The 24,028-nt window shown below is 41.2% G+C and overlaps 2 protein-coding genes across 10 annotated transcripts in view; both read right to left on the bottom strand.

Annotated features, from left to right (window-relative positions):
* ATF1 (activating transcription factor 1) overlaps window positions 1-9,790 on the bottom strand; it is a 62,851-nt gene extending 53,061 nt beyond the window's left edge. Inside the window, exons 1-2 of one of the 9 annotated variants that reach the window (XR_005719804.1) lie at window positions 8,625-8,748; window positions 966-1,064 (exon numbers count right to left, since the gene is read on the bottom strand). Coding sequence is in view for 8 of the 9 variants with exons in the window: in XM_040234101.1 (XP_040090035.1) it covers window positions 966-1,064; window positions 8,415-8,714 (399 nt within the window). In the remaining variant the exon portion in view is untranslated. Of the gene's footprint in view, window positions 1-965; window positions 1,065-1,901; window positions 2,090-8,414; window positions 8,808-9,000; window positions 9,360-9,429 lie in introns of those variants that run through there. The other 8 variants (XM_040234109.1, XM_040234106.1, XM_040234103.1 and 5 more) reach the window with 8 other exon arrangements.
* Window positions 9,791-19,332: 9,542 nt separating this feature from the next.
* Window positions 19,333-24,028, bottom strand: part of DIP2B (disco interacting protein 2 homolog B) — a 228,540-nt gene continuing 223,844 nt past the window's right edge. Inside the window, exon 38 of the mRNA XM_040234023.1 lies at window positions 19,333-23,415. Coding sequence (XP_040089957.1) covers window positions 23,163-23,415 — 253 coding nt within the window. The 3' untranslated portion in view covers window positions 19,333-23,162. The remainder of the gene's footprint in view (window positions 23,416-24,028) is intronic.

The raw sequence follows: 24,028 nt of genomic DNA, 5'->3' as shown, positions 1-24,028 counted from the left end.
AGAATCTGCGTGCCAGTGCAGAGGACACAGGTTCAGTTCCTGGTCTGGGAAGATCCCATGTACCACGGGGCACTAAGCCTGTGCACCACAATTACTGAAGCCAGAGCTCTGGAGTCCACCAGCTGCAATTGCTGAGCCCATGAGCTGTAACAGCGGAAGCCGGCATGCCCTAGAGCCTGTGCTCTGCAATGAGAGGCTCATGTACCACAACCTAGTCCCTAAATCTCCACAACTAGAGAAAGGCCCAGGCAGCAACGAAGACCCACCACAATCAAAAATGAATAAACTAATTTGAAACATATCATTAATTCTTGGGACTTCTCTGGCGGATCAGTGGTTAAAACTCTGCGCTTCCACTGCACGGGGCACTGGTTCAACCTGTGATCAAGGAACTAAGGATCCTGCCTACCATGTAGCCAAAAAACGAGGGTTTTTAACTTAAAAATTAAAACGAAAAAAAATCAGTTCTGCAATGTACATGTCTGTCAATTTAAATTATCAAATGAATATACCTGTTTTCCAGTTAAACAAAAATATTTTCTATATATCCACAATACATATACTGAACTGAAGATGGTGTGAGTCCTGAAACTATTATTCTCTATTTCAAGTTAGCCTAAAGAACCAAATAATTTTTCATTTGTCTTAAGCAGCAACAAAATTAGTCTGGAAAAAAAAAACTAATCATGTACCACATAAAATGAAATCTTTCAATATCTCCTCAAATTCTGAGAAGTATATACATATTAAAACAACACTAAGTATATTTTGTAGAAAAGATAATAAAACTGAATCATCTTGACAACATACGTAAACTTTCCTCCCTTCCATACATTTCAACATTTTAGTTTTTCTCTATTGCTTATTTTTTTGAATGTTAGTAATTATTGACTTCAAACAACAGATTCATCTGCAATAACAAACACTGCTAACTGGCTCAATATTTTGGCTGGTTCCTGCCTTACCTGTTGAGCAATGTGAGAAATATGAGCTGCCTGAACTGTTGAACCAGACTGAGGTGCTGTCTCTGAAGTGTTACCCTTGTGAGAATCTTCCATAATCAACTGTGAGGAGAAAAAAAAATCAGTTAAAAGATGCTTTCTAACTTCATTTTCAAGAAATCTTATGACATTTCTCTTCTTAACATGCATACTTTTTCAGAAGAACAAAACAGAGCTTTTCCATACTAAAGGCTTAGTTCAGTTTCTCCAGACTCATGTTCCTATACCTCTGCTTTTGGGTATATAGTGACCTAATGATAAAATCTTTTAAAATGGCAAATAAAAAGTGCTATAGAATATAACTTGGTTGTCTCCATGGAAGAGAATTGGTAGCTATGGTATAGAAAGACAACAGAGATTTTCCTTGCATATTCTAATTTTTTTTTGAGTTTTGATCCATACGATCATGTTTAAATTTAATAAATGGTATACAAACATAAATTATTATGACTACATTTTCAAATGCTACCCCACTCAAGAAGTATGACAGGACTTCCTGGAGGTCCCGTGATTAAGAATCCACCTGCCAATGCCACAGACACAGTCTAGGAAGATTCCACACGGCATGGAGCAACTAAGCTTGTGTGCCACAACTACTGAGCCCGGGCTCTGCTCTGCAACAAGAAGCCACTGCAAGAAGCCTGTGCACCACAACGAAGAGTGGCACTGCCCACCCCCACCCCCACACACCTGTCAGCAACAGAGAAAGCCTACATGCAATAACAAGACTCAGTACAGCCAAAAATAAATATTAGATAAATTTTTTTTTAAAAAGTATGATATGCAGGGACACAAGCATTCTTTTCTGCAGTCTAGGGAACAGTTTCTAACTGGATACATAGTTTAATATAGAGAATTTATTGAGCAAAGGTTGAACAGAATAAATGAATGAAATCATACCTAAAGACTTTCTAAAGATCTAGATGATCTAATCAACTGCAGGACATGTAGGCTGGATAAGAATGAGAATAAGTGGGTTATGAGAGATTCAATATGTCAAGTAGAACTACTTAAGAGACTGGTAGAAGTTTTAGGCAGAATTTAAGGTTTTTATAATTATGTGGAAAGACATAAAAAGAGAAAAGGCTGGCCAGCAAAAAATGAAAAGATACTCAATTTCATTAAGTATCAGAGAAATGCAAATCAAAACTACAATAAGATACCACCTCACATCCATTATGATGGCTAATATTTATTAAAAAACAGAAAATAAGGGTTAGCAAGGATGTGGGGAAACTGAACATTTGTGCACTATAGCTGGGAATGTAGACTGGTGCAATCACTAGGAAGAACAACATGGTAGTAACTAAAAAAATTAAAGACAGAATTACTATATGGTCTAGCAATCCCGTATTTGTGCCTCTATCCAAAGAATTGAAAGCAGGGTCTTACAGAGATATTTGTACAGCCCTGTACATGGCAGAATACAGCCCTGTATACAGTAGCCAAAAGGCAGAAGCAACTAAAATGTTCATCAATGAATGAGTGAATAAACAAAATGTGATATACATATATAATGGTATACTACTCAGCTTTAAAAAGGAAGGAAATTGTGATACATGCTACAATATAAATGAACTTTGAGGACATAACACTAAGTGAAATAAACCAGTTCCCAAAAGACAAATATTGAATGTTTTCACACATTTAAGTTACTTAGGAATAATCAAACCCATAGAAACAAAGAATGATGGTTATCAGAGACAGGAGGGAGAGTTGGAGAGTTGTTGTTTAATGGTATGAAAAAGCTCTGTAGATTGGCTGCACGACAATGTAATGTACTTAACACTACTGAACTGTATACTTGAAAATGCTTATGATGATAAATCTTATTTTATGTGTATTTTCCCATAATTCAAAGAATTTTTAAAGAGAGAATTCTTTAATGGTCCAGTGTTTAGGATTTGGCACTTTCAATGCTGGGGCCCAGGTTCAATCCCTGGTCAGGGAACTAAGATCCCACAAGTCATGCACCCTAATTAATTGATTAAAAAATTAAAATAAACATAAAAAAATCATTTCCATTGTATACATTCTAAAAAGGAGAATTACTTGGTTAAGAAGTATGAATATTTAAAGCTTTCTGAAAGAACTGTAGTCCACTATAAAGTGAAAGTGAAGTCGCTCAGTCGTGTCCAACTCTTCGCGACCCCATGGACTGCAGCCCACCAGGCTCCTCTGTCCATGGGATTCTCCAGGCAAGAATACTGGAGTGGGTTGCCTTTTCCTTCTCCGGAGGATCTTCCCGACCCAGGCATCGAACCCAGGGTCTCCCACATTGCAGGCAGACGCTTTTAACCTCTGAGCCACCAAGGAAGCCAGTCCACTAGAAGCACATGAGAAAGCAATAGGAATTTTCTAGAGCCATTACTAACACAATAGATGGAAAATGGTACGCTGTCACACATTTTTAAAAAATTCTCCATTAATTGCGTGAGCTCTGTTTATATTATTTGTCCATTCATCAGATCTTAGTGCTGTCCCTATGACCTTATATTATTTCTTCATATAAATTTTATTTCTATCATGTTAATACAAATACTCTTCCAATATGACTTAATTATGATTATTTTAAAATTTTGACAAGTTCATCTGGTGCTTCCCTGTTGTTTCTTGAACTGCTTTTGAAGCTATATATGGACTCTTTCTTGGGAAGAGTGCAGTGATTTTTAATCTACACTAAGAGAAGTGGTAATCCCACAGATTAAACATACAGATAGCATCAAAGATGGAATTTTATACTTTCTACATATTATTGCTACTGAAAATGCCTTTTTAAACACTCCATTTCAGAAGACACAAGAATACAGAGCAGAAAACAAAAAGAATAAAATACCTAAGAATAAACTTACCTAAGGAGACAAAAGAGCTGTATACAGAAAACTATAAGACACTGATGAAAGAAACCAAAGCTGACATAAACATGTGGAGAGATATACCATGTTCCTGGGGAGGAGGAATCAACATTGTGACAATGACTACTACCAAAAGAAATCAACAGATTCAATGCAGTCTCGATCAAATTACCAATGGCATTTTTCACACAGCTACAAGAAAAAACTTCACAATCTGTAGGGAAACACAAAAGATCCCGAATAGCCAAAGCAATCTTGAGAAAGAAGAATGGAGCTGGAGGAATCAACCTTCCTGACTTCAGAATATACAACAAAGCTACCATCATCAACAAAGTATGGGACTGGCACAAAAACAGAAAATACAGACCAACGGAACATAGAAAGCCCAGAGATAAACCCATGCACCTATGGGCACCTTAGCTTTGGCAAAGGAGGCAAGAATATACAATGGAGAAAAGATAGTCTCTTCAATAAGTGGTGCTAGGAAAACTGGACAGTTACATGTAAAAGAATGGAATTAGAACACTTCCTAACACCAACACAAAGATAAACTCAAAATGGATTAAATAGCTAAATCTAAGACCAGAAACTATAAAAATTTGAAGGAAAACATAGGCAGAACACCCTCTGACATAAATCATAGCAAGATTCTCTATGACCCACCTCCTAGAGTAATGGAAATAAAAACAAAAATAAACAAATGGGACTTAGTTAAACTTAAAAGCTTTTGCACAGCAAAGGAAACCATAAACAAGATTAAAAGACAACCCTCAGAATGGGAGAGTGAAGTGAAGTCGATCAGTCTTGTCTGACTCTCTGCGACCCTGTGGACACTACCCTACCAGACTTCTCTGTCCACGGGATTCTCCAGGCAAGAATACTGGAGTGGGTTACCATTTCCTTCTCCAGGGGATCTTCCCAACCCAGGGATCGAACCCGGGTCTCCTGCATTGGAAGCAGATGCTTTAACCTCTGAGCCACCAAATGAAGCAACTGACAAGAGATTAAACTCCAAAATATACAAGCAGCTCAACATCAGAAAAGCAAACAACCCAATTAAAAAATGTTCAGAAGACCTAAACACACATTTCTCCAGAGGACATACAAATGGCTAATAAGCACATGAAAAAATGCTCAACATCTCTGATTATTAGAGAAATGCAAGTCAAAACTACAATGAGTTATCACCTCACACCAGTCAGAATGGCCATCATCAAAAAATCTACAAACAATAAATGGTGGAGAGAGTGCACTGCTGTAATGTGAATTAATACAGCCACTAAGGAGAACGGAATGGCGATTTCTTGAAAAACTAGGAATAAAACTATCATATGACCAAGATAATCACGATGGTGTGATCACTCACCTAGAGCCAGACATCCTGGAATGTGAAATCAAGTGGGCCTTAGGAAGCATCACTACAAGCAAGGCTAGTGGAGTTGATGGAATTCCAGTTGAGCTGTTTCAAATCCTGAAAGACGATGCTGTGAAAGTGCTGCACTCAATATGCCAGCAAATTTGGAAAACTCAGCAGTGGCCACAGGACTGGAAAAGGTCAGTTTTCATTCCAATCCCAAAGAAAGGCAATGCTAAAGAATGTTCAAACTACTGCACAACTGTACTCAACTCACACGCTAGTAAAGTAATACTTAAAATTCTCCAAGCCAGGCTTCAGCAGTACATGAGCCGTGAACTACCAGATGTTCAAGCTGGATTTAGAAAAGGCAGAGGAACCAGAGATCAAATTGCCACCATCCGCTGGATCATGGAAAAAGCAAGAGTTCCAGGAAAACATCTATTTCTGCTTTATTGACTATGCCAAAGCCTTTGACTGTGTGGATCACAATAAACTGTGGACAATTCTGAAAGAGTTGGGTATACCAGACTACCTGACCTACCTTGAGAAACCTGTATGCAGGTCAGGAAGCAACAGTTAGAACTGGAAATGGAATAACAGACTGGTTCCAAACAGGAAAAGGAGTACATCAAGGCTGTATAGTGTCACCCTGCTTATTTAACTTCTATGCAGAGTACATCATGAGAAACGCTGGGCTGGAAGAAGCACAAGCTGGAATCAAGATTGCTGGGAGAAATATCAATAACCTCAGATATGCAGATGACACCACCCTTATGGCAGAAAGTGAAGAAGAACTAAAGAGCCTCTTGATGAAAGTGAAAGAGGAGAATGAAAAGTTGGCTTAAAGCTCAACATTCAGGAAACAAAGATCATGGCATCCGGTCCCATCACTTCATGGCAAATAGTTGGGGAAACAGTGGAAACAGTGGCTGACTTTATTTTTCTGGGCTCCAAAATCACTGCAGATGGTGATTGCAGCCATGAAATTAAAAGACGCTTACTCCTTGGAAGGAAAGTTATGACCAACCTAGACAGCATATTGAAAAGCGGAGACATTACTTTGTCAACAAAGGTCTGTCTACTCAAGGCTATGGTTTTTCAGTGGTCATGTATGGATGTGAGAGTTGGACTGTGAAGAAGGCTGAGCGCCGAAGAATTGATGCTTTTGAACTGTGCTGTTGGAGAAGACTCTTGAGAGTCCCTTGGACTGCAAGGAGATCCAACCAGTCCATCCAAAAGGAGATCAGTCCTGGGTGTTCATTGGAAGGACTGATGTTGAAGCTGAAACTCCAATACTTCGGCCACCTGATTCGAAGAGCTGACTCATTGGAAAAGACTCTGATGCTGGGAAAGATTGAGGGCAGGAGGAGAAGGAGACGACAGAGGATGAGATGGTTGGATGGCATCAACTCCATGGACATGGGTTTGGGTGGACTCCGGGAGTTGGTGATGGACAGGGAGGCCTGGTGTGCTGCAATTCATGGGGTCGGAAAGAGTCGGACACGACTGTGCTATTGAACTGAACTGAACTAAAACAGAGGTTCAAAGAAGTTGCCATTTGTATGGATCTCACTTAAGATGTGAATTTAAGATCTGAAGCCAGAACTATTTTAACCCAAAATCCATGTTCTTTCATTCTACACTGCCCGTCTTCCAGGAATACCTTCACCTCTCCAACTTATCCACCTGGCAAACTCATTTTTAAGTTTCATCCCAAACCCAACTGCTCTGGATCCTTCCTTCCTTGTTCCACTGTACCTTGTTATTTATAATGAGGTTATTTAACTTTCTAAACTGTTTTTATTGACATGTCTGTTTCCCTCAGTCTCAAGGTGCCTAAGAACAGGGCCTTGTGAAGGTATGCTCTGTGTCCAGGAGAGATCATCAGGTATGCGGTAAAACAGTAAACATCAACAAACACAGTATTATGAAGCGGGTCTTAAGTTTCTCCACCTGTAGATGATGGACAGGTCTGAGGACAAGAAGTCTACTGCTTGACATTTCCACAACTCAACTCATGATATCCCCTCAAAATTGCTGTCAGTCATACTTAATTTGTTTCAGATCTTCAAATGTGCCTGCGATGCTTCCTCTCACCTTCCAGCTTTTATGTATGCTGCTTCCTCTGCCAGAAACACTATCCCTCCTCATGTGACCTATTCCTATGAGTTATTCTTACAGGCAAACTTTCCTGCCTCCCTTAGACAGGTTGAAGTCTAGAAGCTTAGCTGTATCCCCATGGCACAAGTTTCCTCTACCTCTCACAGCACTCATCACAGAATTGAAATGACCTGTTTTCTGTCTCCCCACCAGAAGGCAAGCTCTAGGGAGTCAAAGACCACATCCTACTCCCAAAATAATACCTTGCACTTACGACTACTCAATAAAACGTGTTTAGTTGGGTTTACCTACCTAAAACTGATAGAAACAATGATATCTTCAAATACCTTATCAAACAAGGTATCTTCAGAAAATTACTTCAACCCAGCTTTAGAAACAGGAAAATTCAGGCACAAGAGAACACCCTATTTTAGAGTTAAATATTCAGTAGTATCAATATAAATAAATGGGATGACATGTGAAGGGAAAAAAAAACCATGTTGAGGGTACTACCACCTACTGGTGATATAGCACTACTGCACAAATGTATCAGACAAACCGTCAAAGTTAATAGCAAATTCAATAGAACATATTCGTCTTTAAGAACACCGTACTGATTCTAATTGAGACCGAGGAAAACTGCATATTATAGTCTATAGGAAAAACAGCATTTAAATAAAACTGCATACATCTGTTCATAATGAAATTTTCGGGATAAAATGATTTTTGCAAACATAAGCAAATATACTTCGCTATGATAAAACAAATACATCACAAAAGAGGCCAGTTTGGCGAAGATGCTTGCCAAATTTATGCTGAATTAAGCCTCAGAAACGGAAAGGATCCGGATGACTATTAGCCCATTACGCCTCAAAAGTTGACAGAACAATCAGTCATTGACATCTACAATAATAGTAGAGAGATCAAGCGGGAGGCTCCACGGCGAAGTGGATGCTCTGAAATACCATGCTTAGTTTTCTGATACAGGAGGAAATAGAAGAGAACGTATTCTCTGTTTGAACGTCTGTCCAGTTGGTAAACAGACGAGTTCTGTCACTCCACACTACCTTCCCATGACTGCTTCGTGTATGATTATTCTACCGTATGTCTCCCCACTCGACTGGAAGCTCCCGGATGATAAGGGTTGGCTCTGGCCCAACAGCGAGCGGTCCGGGCCCCGCACTCCGAGGGCGCCGGGCACGCTCTACGGTCTTCGGCGAAGATAACCGGTCTCTGGCGGCGCTCGGCGGACGACGCGCGGAGGCCAAGGCCATGCTGCCCTCCCCACGGCTCCCGTCCCAAGCCCGAGACCTTCGACAGAGGGCTCTCGCCTTGGGCCGCGGAGGCGGCTTCAGAGGCGAAAACCGCCCCGCGGCGGGAGGTCTTCGTTTTAATTTTCATTGGGGGACAGCAGGCGGGAGGGAGGGAGGAAGACACCGCCGACCGAAGGGGCGCAGCAGGCCAGGCAACGAGAACCGGAAGCGCGCCCCGCCGGGGGAGAGCGGGCAGCCCCTCCCCCTTCCGCCAAGCGCCCTCCGCACCCCTCCCCCACCGCGGCCGCCCCGCGCGACCCCCACCAGACGCGCGAGCCGCCTCGGCGTCCCCGCGGGGGCCGCGTCCCCGCGCCCTCCTCTTGCCCGGGGACACGGGAGCACGTCCCCACCCGCCTCCCCCGCCCCCTGCTTACCTGTGGCTGCTGCCTTGCCGCTGTCCGGGGCGGGGAACTTCCACTCCCCCCTCCCAGGTGGATCCGAATTCACTACCCACTTCCCCACCCCCTCACGCGGCGGGGGACGTGCCTCTTTCTTAGGGGTCAGGCGGGGCGGGGAGAATCAGTGTCACTTAACAGCCAACTGTCCTAAGCTACCGTTTCCTCGGCAGTCGGGGCCGCCACTGGCGGCATGATCTACACCAGGCCGGGGGCGGGGGAGTGAAGGGGGGCAAAACTGAGTAACAGAGCGTGGGGGGTGAGGTTAGGGAGGTTCTTCCTTGAGGGCGCCGTCCTACGTCACCGCGTTGCGCACATGACGCGCCGCCATCTTGTGCCGGGGTATCCCGGGATGGCGAGTTCGCGTCGCAAAGGTGTTATTCTGGCGAGAGTTGGGCGTGGCGTTACCTGAAGTTCCTTTTAGCTTCAGGAGCTGTCTTCACTGCTCCCAGAAGTCTGTTTTCAGAGGCCAGCACCCGCTCGGGGGCTCAAGAGAGGCCGCTCGGCCTGAGGCAGTTTTCTTCGGTTCGTGGTGTCAGTCTCAGCTCGGCTCCTACTTGGTGCGGCCCAGAGCTGTCGTCCGGGCTTTGACCCACGCCTGACCTGCCGCCTGTTGTAGACAGAGTGACTTGAAGCCTGAAGGCTTGTCCTCAGTTTTTCTTACCACTCAGACTAATGTTAATCCCATAAAACTGCGTTGAGTTGTATCTTTAATCACACATGAAAGGATTAAAAGCCACACCCACAAGGTGTCGCCAGGGTGTGTGAGTGTGTCACGGTGAAGCACAGATTTAGCCCAACTTAAACTAGAGAAAAGTTATAGTACAATCAAGTGTTGTAAAATAAAATCACACCGGGAATTTCCTGGGTGCAATGGTTAGGATTACGCGCTTCCACTGCAGGGGAAGCAGGGCTCCATCTCTGGTCTGGGATCTTAAGATCTCGCGAGCCGCACAACCCGGCCAAAAAAATAATAATACAATGAAACCGTCGTTCTGATACATTACAAAAAGCTTTTTAAACTTTTTTTAATGAGTGTCTACTTTTCTGGAGAAGGGATGGTGTATTATTCTGATACATCTGAATCTGTTTATCCATTTCTTTGCAAATGTTCTTTGCTGACTTTCTGGAGATAATAAATGATAGACATTTTAATTTGCTCTTGACAAAAAGTTCCATAATTTTTCTAAAATTTTCCTAGCTTTGAGATCTCCACGTAGGCAACTTGACTGAGTCCATAGGGCCCTTCCCCGTTTGACCTTTAGGGCCGGATAATGTGATTTAATTATTACATTAAATTAGGGCCGGATAATGTGCTTTAAAGCTCAAGAGTTACTCTATGCCATACTGTGCCAGACTCTCCTAAAAACTCACTAATGTTCATCCATTGTCGTTCATTCAGGAAAACACTGACTACCTATTAAAACCTACAATAGTTAACTGCCCGAGGTTTATTTGTTTTTGGCAGAGCCCTGTGGCTTGTGGGATCTTAGTTCTCCCAACCAGGGAACCCAAATCTCCTGCATTGGAAACACAAGGTCTTAACCACTGAACCACCAGGGAAGTCCCCAATTGCCCTTACTTTAGCTTTTCGATTAAGTAAATTATCCAGCCTAAATGTGTCTTATCAAAATTGGGGAAAGTGTAATACTCATCTTATGTCCCAACGTTACTTAAAGAATCAAAATGTCATATATCATAGGAAAGCATAGTCCTATAAAAGTAAAGAGTGGAGAAGAGGTTCTCAGACATCAACCTTTCATGATTAACAAAGCCTAGCAATAGTCATTCTAGAATCCAGAATATTAATGACTGAAAGGCTGGTTCTACATTGATTATTCTTTTCTTGCTGGGTAGTTTCCTCCTTGGAAGACAGGATGCTTAACAAATATTGATCTGGGCAAGAGAGATTGCCTGCGGGGGCGGGGGGAGGGGGACTGGAAAATGTCAACCATTGAAAGACCTGAGGGCTCAGCAGGTAAAGAATCCACCTGTAATTCAGGAGACACAGGAGATGTGGGTTCAATCCCTGGGTCAGGGAGTTCTCCTGGAGGAGGAAATGGTAACCCACTCTAGTATCCTTATCTAAAAAATCCCATGGACAGAGGAGTCAAAGAGTCAGACATGACTAAGCACATGAAACTAAATTTTACTGAAACCTTCAAAATGTGCACAGACTCCTTCTTTAGTCCCCTTTCCACCTATAAAGCATTTAAGTCTAAATCAAATTTTATGCTGTGCAACACTGCCACTCACAAGTATTTAATATTTCTACCAGCCTGTTTCTTTCTCATGGAAGTTTCCCAAGCTGTACCAGCTGCTTTTCTGCAATTCAAGGAATAACTGAAGATGAAGGGGGGAAAAAAGGCTTGTTTATGATGCACATAGTTCTATCCCAATAGTAAGAATTTTATAAACCAGAAGGACAGGTCTTTGACTTCAGAAGTGAAGAGGTAGAGTAAAACAAAGAAATTTAACTTTCAAAGGTAACTGTTTTAAAGCAAACTGGTCAAACCAGTGGTGGCACCTCACAGGCTCTCCTGGACCACTGTTTTCTAGCTAGGAGAGAGGGGACATTATAATGAAATAGGTTAAACACCACTACCTATGTCATGGGGCTTTGTGGATTGAATGCGTTTAACACAATAAAGATAGACCCAGTACCTGAGATAGACTTAAGAACTCAATAAATGTTGGATATTAGTATGAAAGATACTGCAATATAACTACCAGAAACTTAGCTGCTAAAAACATTAATTGGTTGCACATTCCGGGAAGCCTCATGGGTTAACGAAAGGATGGAGCTGAAGAAGAGGACTTGAGAGCTGTGAAACAGTATCTGGAAAAGTCACCTCTCAAAAGGAAGAAATTATTTAAAACTAGTAAATGTAGGCTTTGTGGTTTAATAATAGGCTTGTTTCTCTTATTTGTTTTGTCCTAAACTCACGGGAAAACCTAACCAAGTATAGGTTCTAAATGCCTGCAGTAATTATACGAATTACAGTTGTACTTGTTTCAACTAACACTCTTAAAACAGGGTTGTCACAGATAACTTAGCTCTGAAACTTTCCTACTTCATGTTAATATGCTTGAACTCGCAGAACTGTGACGCCCTTGGAGTAGTGGTGTCCATCCATTCCTCCTCCTTTTTACTGAAACTTGTCAGTCATCCATATCTTACCAACAGTGGGCACCTGATCCAAGCTGGGCCATCAGTCTCCCCTATGGAAATTTATCTTTGCACAAAAGTCTCTCTCCAGGTCAATGAACCTAAAGCTTAGGAGCTTTGTAATGAGTCCCTTCCATCTGCAAACAGCCAATGAGCCAAGAGCTACCCAGTGGCTTTCTAGGTCCCAGTTCTAGAACCTGCTGCTTGCCTCAGCCCTTAGGTACCAGGAGCCTCTCCTTTGTCCTTGTAATGAACACAACTTTTCTATTTAAAGTAGCTTACTTCGGTTGCTATTATTTCTAGACTACATGTAACAAATACACCTAGACATAGGAGAAACTGTTTCCTGTGACCTCCCTTTCTCTGTACCTCACCACTAGTGCGGTATCATTATCTCTTGCATTGTCAATTGCAGTAGCCTCCTAGCTTGTTCCAAGTAAAATCCTACAATGAACAAATACTGGTTACTGTTAGTTGGAGTTTATAAGTAATCAAATTATTTACCTTCAAGATTATGATTAGAGGGTGGCAGCAAGACAACTTACAACAGCTTCCTGAAGGAACCTTCATGTTGGTCAGAGCAGCCTGCAAGTAACATGCACCTTTGTAAGCCCACGGGTAGTGATGCTGAGTAAGGCTCTGATGCTAGGAGAGTCAATCCTTTTTTTTTAAATTTGGGTTAATTTTGGCTGCACCGGGTCTTTGTTGTGGCACGCGGGCTTTCTCTAGATGTGGCATGGGTGGGTTTCTCATGGCAGTGCACAGGCTTAGTTGCCCTGTGGCATGTGGGATCTTAGATCATAGTGGGATCTTAGACCAGGGATTGAACCCATGTCCCCTGCACTGGGAGGCAGATTCTTAATCACTGGACCACCAGGCAAGTCCCAGAAGTATCCAGAAAAATTAAGTTTATTAACATAAGATCAAGTCACTAGCCCTTGTAGGCTGGAAGAAGCCCAGTGTGGTTGACTTACAGCAGCCAATTAGTATCCTAGATAAATAGTGCCACCTTGGAAGCTTTGTGTTGGTCTTGGTCAGTATTTACTTGAAGATTCAGAGACAGCAGCAGCTAAATCAGCCTTGGTTAAGTGGGAGTCCATGATACTGGGCCTTTTCATACCCTACATCTTTGCCAATGTACCTATTCAATTCACATGCTTATTGTGCTAATGCTGAGATGGTCAGTATGTGGCTAACGTCAACCAGCCATGTCATTCTGTCTATTTGGATGTTAAGTGTCTCTGCCAAAGTGAATTCTTTTTCATGGGCGCTGACATATAAAGCAAAGATCATACTCTGTCTTCGCTCCTCTATATCCATCTATATACTTCTGCCCCAGATCTTGCTGCAGCCAATCAGCTAGTCTTTTTAACACACTGACCAACTGGCCAGGCCATTTGCCACTGCCCATGAATTCATATATATTCTCATTTTGAACCACTTCTTCCACACAAGATGGATGGATGATCACGTTAATATCTGCCCATTAAGATTTCCCTTGCAACTGCCTTTCAAAGTTACACCTCAGAATGGCCGTAACTGACTCATAAGCCAAATGGGGTTTTCCCACTTGCTTCAGCAGGAGCCACCCCTGTGCTCCACTATGGCCATAGATACGAGCTGAGTGAAGAACGCTGGTGTAACTGCAGTAGGTAACAGGAGCTTCTGGGTTACCTCTGCACTCATTTTGCTTGTGTCCTCTGATTCTGCTTAAGCTTGATCCCGGGTGTAATCTTTCTGTCTTATGATGTCTTGGTGTTAGGCTCATCTGACTTTATGACTTGGTACACTTAACAGAATCCAGTCAGTGGTGGACAGTTCCAGATGCATAGTCAGTCAGTGTCTCCTGGTCATGTTTTCCGTGTCTGTCATGGCCCAGCAGCATACCAGAAGCTGTTTTCAAAAGGCTTAAAATTCTCTGCTACAGCTGGTATATCCTTGCTCAAGATATTCAATAGCTTGCATTTGATTCTCCCACTGGGTCTTGCCATAAACATCCCACTGCTTCTTTTCCCACAACTGTCACCACCACCACCAAGGGATCTGCAAGATCATATGATTCCAAACCTTAAAGCTGTCACCTGGTTATTGTCCAGAGCATTACTAGGCATGAAATGTGCTGTCTGCAGAACCCGAAGAGGCTTACCAAGGATTGTCTTCCTTTCAGAAAGGGATGCAAGATGCAGTGATTTGTTTTTTCCATCTAAGGGGATTATGTCAGCATGCCCCTGATCACTAGAACTCTGAATCTTCATAGAGTTTATTTCTCATCTTTTGGATTGCATACAGCTTACCAAGACCTTCAGGGATAACCACTTCTTGTTCTGTCTGATCAGAGTGATGTCACATAATATAATTCTGGGGCAAAACTATAAATGTATGTTCCTGTCCATTCTATGTGAACTACTTCTGATTCTTTAACAATTGAGATATAATTAACATATTAGTTTTTAGATGTACAATGTAGTAATTCAACTTATGTATATATTGCAAAATGATCACCACAGTAAGTCTAGTTAATATCCATCACATTTAGTTACAAAATATTTTCCTTGAGAACTAATTGATTCTCTTTCTTGACTGGAATACAAAAAGACACACTTGTCAAATCAATGGCTACATACTATGTACTGAGACCATATTAATCTGATCTAACAAAGATATAACAACTATAATTGGGTCTACTATTCAGTTGAGCTTGCAGTAATGTACCGCCATCCTCCAGGATCCATGAATTTCTGCAGGAAGCAAACTGGTGAATTAAAGAGAGGTTAAACAAGGACCACTACCTCTGGTGACATCTCCACCATTTCCTCATAAGATGCAATGTTAATAGTGTTACTAACTTATTAACTTGGCTAAATTGGAAGCCATTTCACTTTCCCATTTCTGAAGTTTCAGTTCTATTCCACTGACTTGAGAGGTCTATCCTGCCAGTATCACACTCTTTATTATAGCTTTGTAGTAGGTTTTGAAATATGGGCATGTAAGTACTCCAACTTTATTATTATTTTTCAAGATTGTTTTGACTACTGAGCCTTTGTTTTTCTAGATGAATTTTAGGATTAGTCCATTCATTTTTGCAGAAATAGTGAGCTAGGATTTTGATACTATGTTGAATCTGTAGATCAATTTGCAGGATATTGCTATCCTACCAATATTAAATCTTCCAATCCATGAACATGGGACCACTTTCCATGTGTATAGGTCTTCTTTAGTTTCTATCAACAATTTTGTAGTTTTTACTATACAACTTTACACTTTGATTAGAATTATTTATTCTTTTTGATGCTATTTTAAATAGAACTGGTTTTTAAATTTCATTTTTGGGAATGTTCATGGCTAATTAATTAAAAAAATAATTTTTTTGTTGATCTTGCATTCTGCAACCGTTTTGAACTTGTTTAGTAGTTTGCATGTGTGTACTCTTCAGAACTGCACATACACAAGTCATTTCATCTGAGACTAGAGATAGCCTTAATTTTTCCTGCTCAATCTGGATAACACATTTTTCTTGCCTAACTGCCTTTTATTCAATGTTGAATTGAAGTGGTGAGAACAGACTTTCTTGTCTAGTTCCCAACCTCAGGGAGAAGTCATCCAGTTTTTCACTATTAAGTGTGATATTAGCAGTCAATTTTTTTCATAGATGGTCTTTATCAGATTGAGCTTTCACCGTCATGTTTGAAAGATCTGACAAGGCACAGAACTGACACCTTTTTTCTCTTCCAGCACTCTATCGTTCTGTGTTCTCCTTGTTTCCATTAAATGAGAAGTTGGCTGTTATCATTGTTCTCCTGTATGTAATGTGTCACTTTCCCTTGGCTACTTTAGGACTTTTGCTTTATTGAAGTTTAACAGTTTTCCCTTGATCATGCCTAAGGGCATGATCTATATGTCACCCTTGGTTCCTGGAATTTCCTCAGTCTGTAAATTTATGTCTTTCCAAATTTAGTGAGCTTCTGTCTCTATGTCTGCACGTATTTTTTGTGCGTCCCAGTCTCTTTCCTGCCTGGAACGCCAAAGGACTCTAAAGCTTTCTCTCTTACTTTTTTCTTCCATCTTTTTTTCTCTTTGTTCTTCAGATTGATAATCTATTAATCAATCTTCAAGGTCACTTTTGTTTATTATACCAGCTTCAATATGTTGTTAAGGTCATTAAGTTCCCAAATTTTTCAATACTGTACTTTTCAGTTCTACAATTTCCATTTTTTTATATAGTTTCTATTTCTCTGCTAGAGTTCCTGTTTATTCATTGTGCGTATATAAACATATAATGTTTGTATATATATTATTTATATATATACATAAACAATGGCTGATTTAATGCTATTGACTACTAATTGCAACATCTCAGTAGAGTGAACTTGCAGTCGGTATCTATTGACTGATTTTCTTTTTCCTTAAGTATGAGTCATATTTTTGTTTCTTCAGATTTCTAGTAGTTTTATCATTGGGCTGGATTATATTCATTTACAGAGTGATTTTTATTCCAGAAGGCAGCTGATTTGAGAGGGCTTAATTTCTAGTCTCTTTCTTCTTCAGTCATGGACAATGGCTATAATTTCTGCTCAACTCTTTCAGCTTTTAGCTGATGCTTTGTTTCACCAGGACCTCTGGATTTTTCTCCACATAATTTTGTTTAGCCATTAATCAAAGATTTTGACAGATTCTATATGCAGGTTTGGAGACATATCTTCTGGGGCTCTCTTGCTTCATAGATTTTTCATCTACCTTCTCTCTGGCTGCTCTGCCAACCTGGAACTGTCCTTTTACACCATAAGCCAATAGACTGTGGCTCTTTACTACTTAAGCTATTTGGAGTTGTCGGGATGTCCTCAAACAAAAAGTCACAAACACACAAACATCACCTATTGCACTTCATTTTTCTTTTTTCCTTTTTCAAAAGTAGTTATTTCTATTTTGGGGAGGGTTAATCTAACCATGGTAATTCCACCATTATCAGACTCATAATGCTGATTTTTATGTTCATCTTGTATTCAGCAATCTTGCTAAATTCCTATTTGTTTAAATTTGTATTAATACATTTTTGGGACTTCTCTGGTGTTTCAGTGGCTAAGACTCTGTGCTCCCAATGCAGGCGGCCTGGATTCAATCCCTGGTTGGGGAACTAGATCCCACATGCTGTATTTAAGACCCGTTACAGCCAAATAAATATTTTTTAAAATTTGTACATTCTCTTGTATTTTCTATATAGACAATTATATTGTCTACAAATATTTATGTTTTTCTTCCTTTGTATCCAGTTAGCATAGCTCATTTCTTTTCCCCTAATTATGCTAGCTATAAACTCAAGTACAATGCTGAATAAAAACGATTGATAGTAAGTATCCTCATCATAGTCTTGACCTTCATGGTAGTGCTTCTGAAGCATCACCATTAAATATATTTTACTGTAGGTTTGTAATATATGATCTGTTAAAGAAATCTTTAATTTCTCTTTCTGCTATTTCATTGCTGGTGTATAGAAAGGCAACAGATTTCTGTGCATTCATTTTGTATCTTGCAGTGTTACCAAATTCATTGATGAGGTCCAGTAGTATTCTGGTAGCATCTTTGGGATTTTCTATGTATAATATCACGTCATCTGCAAACAGGGAACAATCCATTTACCATAGCATCAAAAACAATAAAATACCTAAGAATAAATCTAAGGCGGCAAACAGCTTCCTTGGCAACTCAATGGTAAAGAATCCGCCTGCAATTCAGGAGACGCAGGTTCGAACCCTGGATTGGGAAGATCCCCTGGAGAAGGAAATGGTAATCCACTCCAGTATTCTTGCCTGGGAAATCCCGTGGACAGAAGAGCCTGACAGGCTCCCAGAAGGATCCCAAAGAGCCATACACGACTTAGTGACTAAGCAACAACAAGTGAGGCCAAAGTCCAACACTCTGAAACCGGTAAGACACTGTAGAAAGAAGCTGAAGCTGACACAGATGGAAACATAGACCATGTTCTTGGATTGGAGGAGTTAATACTGGTAAAATGACCATATTACCCAAGGCAATCTACAGATTCAATGCAGTACCCATCCAATTCCAATGGCATCTTCCACAGAACTTTGGCACTGTTGAGCACTCCCTCCCCTTTGAAACTCTTCCTACAATTTCCATTCCTAATCTCCTTCCTAGTTTTGACCCTCTCTCTCCAGCAATTCCTTCTCCCTTTTGTAGGTTCTTCTTCATCCAGCCTTTAAGGGCTCATGCTCTCTGTGGCTCCGTTATTAGGTCTGTCTCACTCTACACGATCTTTCTTGGCACCATCACCCACTTCCATGACTCCAATTACCACTTTTAAAAGAACGTCTCCCAGTACCTAGCTCTGGGCCAGAGCTGTCCTGATGTTTCTCTCCCTCTCGCATCAGATGTGATCACAGTGACTTCTGTCTAGTGAGTTAGGCACTCAATAAATGTGTGTTAAATTTAAAAAGTTCTCAGCTGCCTGAATAACTTGAACTATAACTCAAAGACCAGTTTCAGTGTTGGAGAATATGCACAATTTGATAAAAACTCCTATCAAGTTTCTTGAAACCAGGAAATGGTAGCACAAATATCACCTTGGAAAAGTATCACCTTGGAAAAGCTGCAACCCAAGACTTCCCTCGTGGTTCAATGGTTAAGAATCTGCATGTCAATGCAGCAGGCATGGGTTTGATCCCTGGTCTGGGAAGATTCCACATGCCACAGGGCAACTAAGCCCATGTGCCACAAGTACGGAGCCCATGTGCCTACAGCCCGTGTTCTGCAGCAAGAGAAGCCCACACTCCACACTGAAGAGCAGCCTCCACTTGCCACAGCTAGAGTAAGAATGCTCACAGCAACGAAGACCCAGCACAGCCAAAAATAAATGAAATCTTTTAAAAAATGAAAAGCTGAAACCCACATCAATTACAGATTTTTAAAAAATTAACATGTATGCTCAAAAGCCTAAAACTACCAAATACCACATGGGTAGGAGGAAAACTAAGCTATAATTGTTCCAGACAAAAGGCTTATTCATTTTCAAAATGACTCTCTACTGCTCCTCAATCTGGCCTCCTTTTATAGAACTGATTTGCTATAACTCTGGATCTCTGTGTTCATTTTCCTAAGACCGCTCCAGCCATCTTTGGGTCTTATTATCCAAGTTAAAATAAAATTTTATTAATTCCAATTTATCAGCTCTCCCAACATGTGAAGCATTAAACACAATCAGGCATCAATATTTATTAACACAAGACAAAGGAAACACATTCAATGAGTTAATAGAACACTGTCCAGCCAGATGTTAAATTTAAAAATGTATATCTAGTCTAATTTCAAATAAATAAAAAAAAAACTTTATACATAATTACACAGTACTATAATTTGAATCTGACACTGGTAAATATCTTGACAAAAAATAAACAAAACAGCATTTAGGACTAAAAAATTATTCTTATATCTTTACACTCTCTTCCTCTGGACAAATAACATGGCCCATCTACATATACCTAAACCAGAAATGTGTGAATGATAAAGAAAAGGCCTATTGGGTATCTGGAGTGCTGCGGCTTGCTCCAAATACTCTCACATGAAAGCAGACAACAAAAAACAGCTCTAAGGCATAGACCATGTTGGAGTTGGAGGGTGAGGTGATAACTCCTCATTGCTTTAGTCCTGGATATTCAAGGAAAGTAATTTATTTGGCCAAGATATTGAGCACCATGCCTGGGGCAGAGACCTTAACAACAACAACAACAACAAACCTAAGGCCTCGGGCCCTCTGTTAATTCAACAAAAGCATTAAGCAAGCGTTGCCCAGGGACTAACATTAAGGAGATGCTCAAATGACCAATAGACAGGTGGTCCCTCCACAGCCTGAGGCAGCACAACTGTATCAGGAGGACCTGATACAGGGCAGACAGAGGAGGAAGGAAAAGTGGCCTCACTGATGCCTGTGAGCATGCTGGCCATCCCCAGGGTCTCATGCAGGAGATGGTATTTGTCCTGAGGCAGCCCCTCCTGATCTTCCCTCCTTACTTTGGCTGAGAGGCAGAGAGGTTCAGAAACTTTCAGATGAATAGGTTCTCTCTTATTTGGAATGAGGGTCTGCTATTCATTTAGGTCCTCCCTCCCCCTGACCCAAGTATGAAAAGCTAGACAGAATGTGCCCCCAAGTTCTGGCAGGGCTGTTTCTATCAATAATGGCCTTTGGGGTCTGTCTTAATTGCCAGTTCTACCATAAAGGTTCTGCTTTAACATGGAAAGACTAAGAGCATTGTGTCATCAAGAGTTTTCTTACCAAGTCTGCAACAGACTAGGCACTGGATCTGCAGATGATCCCGCAAACACATCTAAATTAACGACTAGACTCTCTTCCCCTTCCAGAGGAAACTTTTCCCCAAAGACACATCTAGCATCTTAGCTTTCTTTCCTCCACCAGCTTATCCTGGCTTTGGGGGATAGGCAAAAGATAAAGCAGCCACAGGGCGGAAAGCAAAAAGATAACAATAAATCAGAGGCCTGAGGAACTACCAAACTAGATAATCAGCCCCTAAATAACCGGGAATTGGGCATGAGATTAACGGAATATTTCATTTGAAGGAATGAGTATAGATCCGCACTGTCCAGTATGGTAGCCAATACCCACTCGTGGCTACTGAGGACTTGAAATACGGCTAGTCTCAAATTGAGATGTGTTTTAATACACACTAGATTTCAAAGATATAATATGAAAAAAAATAAAACCTCTCATTAATAAATTTTTATATTGATCCCACATTGAAATGATAGTACTTCTGATATATTGTGCTAATAATAAAATCAATTTCACCTGTTTCTTTTTACTTTTTAAAATGCAGTTACTAGAAATTTTTAAATGACAGACATGGCTCACATTTCATTTCTAGCAGACACCCTACCTTGTGCAGTAAGAATTCTGAAAGCAGCCTATAGGACAGACTCCTGTCTTTTATATCTTTTTCTTAGAACTTGTGGATCACGGAGATAGGAGATCCTCAGGATCCCTTGCTTTGATTAGTGACTCATTAAAAATTCTTTTTAAGAAAGTTACTTTCCAAATAAGCAGGCTGTTTTCTCTGCAGACCAAACCATTGCTAGTCACTGGGACGTCTAACCCCAGTACAAGTGCTTTTTTCCTGTACATCCTAGAACCTTTCCCATCGTGTAGAATGGAACATCATCCAAAATGCTGAAAAGAGATCTGGAACTGGAAAATGTCAAGGTCTTGCCTCTGTGGAGAATGAGTTTGGAGGAAAAGAGGATTATGTAAAAGGAAGTCAATAAAGTGGCTCTGAGTCATGAGCCTGTGTAAGGGCAGCCCCCAGGAGTGCTGCCGTGGCAAAGGGTCTGGTCTTTCCATTATAAACCTTATCTTCAGGGTAATTACAAGTCTTAAAAATTGTTTAAAAACATATTTAGTTTACATGATGTTACAGTGGGGTAAATAATATGTATTATTAAAATAGTCTAAATAAATATTTACACAATAGATCAGAGTGGGTCAAAGAGAACCATTCTGATTTAACAAGTTAACTCTGTTCACTTTGAGTTTTTTTTTTAATTTTTAAAAATATTTCTGTAAGAAAAAAAATAATAAAATTCAACTATATTCAAATACATGAAGTATCAGACCAAAGAAAGGAAACCGAGCCAGAGGCCACACTCAGTCCCAGGCTCTATCTGCTCGGCCTGGGCTCCACAGTTATTTCAAAAGGGTTTCTTGCATACATTAGACTTCCCCTATTTCAGCATAAGCCTGGCTGTTTTGGCAACCCAAATTGGTCAGTTCTGAGACATGGAGTTATGAGGCCTTAACGCCTTCGCGTGACTGTCGATCCCACTGCCTTCCCAGCCTATTGCTCTTGTTCGTGAATCCCTGCCCTCGTGAACTGGAAGCACAGAGGACGCTCTTCAGCTCTCAGAAAAGAGAAGCGATCCGTGTAACTGCAGACACAGTGCACAACGGGCCAGGAAAAGAGGAAATTCTAAACTCTTGTGTAGTCACTCTACATGTGACAGACTGTTTCAACACTGGGGGCAAGAGTGAGTTATCGTGGTTCCTTAGAACTGGGTGGGATCTAATGAATCTTAGCTTTTCCTAACGTTTTGATTTTTCAACTGAGATTTTTCAGTTTGTAGAAACAGGCTGAATTCTTAAAAGCTTAAGCTGATTCTGGGAATGCAAGCCTAAAAAACAAACATAGGCAGCTTCAGTTTATAAAATATACCAGCCAACAGAGACATAGTACAATGTGCAGCAAAACCTGCAAACAATTTGCACTTTTTAGTTCTCTATTCAATTACACTGCACCCAGAGAATACCGAGATTCTCTCTCAGAGCAGCAATGTTTCTACTTTAGTTGTTACAACTATACAAGCCAATTCTTACGTTTTTTAGCTGAATTATGTGTATTCCTATTTACATGTTTAAAACACTGGTCAAAATGTTTTAGAGTCAAGAATTATATATATAAAGTAATTCTCATATTCAGTGGGTTATCTGATTTGCTTATGGGTCAACTGAAAGTAAGCCGAGTAGTTCTGTGTTAAAACCCGCAGTGTCTAACTATGGCAAAATGGCAAAATACAGTACAGAGCGGGGGACTGCGTAACTCAAACTACCCCCTTCATGTGAATTAATCGAACTCCCTTACAAAATTCTAAAACAGCATTAGATAAAAATACAAGTATATACAACAGATGAAAAAAATGCAACATGCATGTAATTGCTTCGCTAACGTGCTGCTCACGCTATGTCAAAGCTCATGACTAACAGATTGTTAACATTTTTTCATCTGCCACCACAGACTTCCCCTCTCCTGCGTGTCTGTTGCGTGTCCTGTGGTGGCAGGATCCCACAGGATGAGATGAAGGACAGAATGTAGCCATCTCAGCTTATTTCACATCAGTCGTGGGTCTCTGGCTCCCATGGTTTTGCAGGATGGTCCCTGCAATCCCAGGAGGCTGGTTACATGTTGTAGGCCACATAGATGGGGTCCAGCTGGTCGGCGAGGAAGCTGTCCCGGAGGTGCATCCTCTGCTTCTCTCCTCTGGAGTTGATGGGGATGACGCCTGGGTCCACCACGACCACCACGCCCACGATGAGGTAATGCTCCTCCAGGACCACGTTTGTCACTAAAGGAACCAGATCCAGCGCCTCCTGTTCGGAGCCACACAGCTCCACGACCACCACGAGCAAGTTGGTCCACGTGAACACGGCACTGCAATTTCAGTGGCGCTCGGTTAACGCGGCATCTTTACAGTGTCTGCCCAAGACTCTCCCTCACTGCCCCAAGAACTGCCGTCTCACTTGGACCCAACTGGAAGGCTCTGAGCCACATGTGTAATGAATGGCCTTGCCCCTGTGATAACAACTGATTGGTTAAGCCATTTAAAATCTCTTGGCCGTCTGGAAGGGGGACTGAAAAGTTGTTAGCTGGTCGCCTGAGCTGAGGAATGTGGACCGGAAGGTGCTGGTGTAGTAGGTGTGCAGAGACATACTGGGAATGGCTTTTCAGGGAGGAGAGGAAGAATGGAGGGGGTGCCAACATGGCCCTAGAAAGCGAGGAGATGGTGGTCCCTGATGGCCTTTCTACCCGTTTCTACCTTTCTTGAGATTTCAGAGCTGTTTAGAGACTTCTAGGAGCCTCTGAGATAACCAACGAGGTGTTCTTTCTATGACCTCTCTTTTGCTTAAAAGTTGTTTTGAAGAGAATTCTTGATATTTGCAACAAAACAGCTTTGACTAAGATTGCTATCTGTAATCTAACACCAAACAGGAAAGGAGTCGGCTGGCCTCTGAGCTCAGCGCCCCACTCAAGTGTCTCTCCCGTC

Source organism: Oryx dammah, unplaced genomic scaffold, assembly GCF_014754425.2.
Source record: "Oryx dammah isolate SB20612 unplaced genomic scaffold, SCBI_Odam_1.1 HiC_scaffold_29, whole genome shotgun sequence".
In the NCBI taxonomy this organism is placed as follows: domain Eukaryota; kingdom Metazoa; phylum Chordata; class Mammalia; order Artiodactyla; family Bovidae; genus Oryx; species Oryx dammah.
The sequence above is the reverse complement of the archived record's forward strand: the minus strand, read 5'-3'. Positions and strand labels throughout refer to the sequence as shown.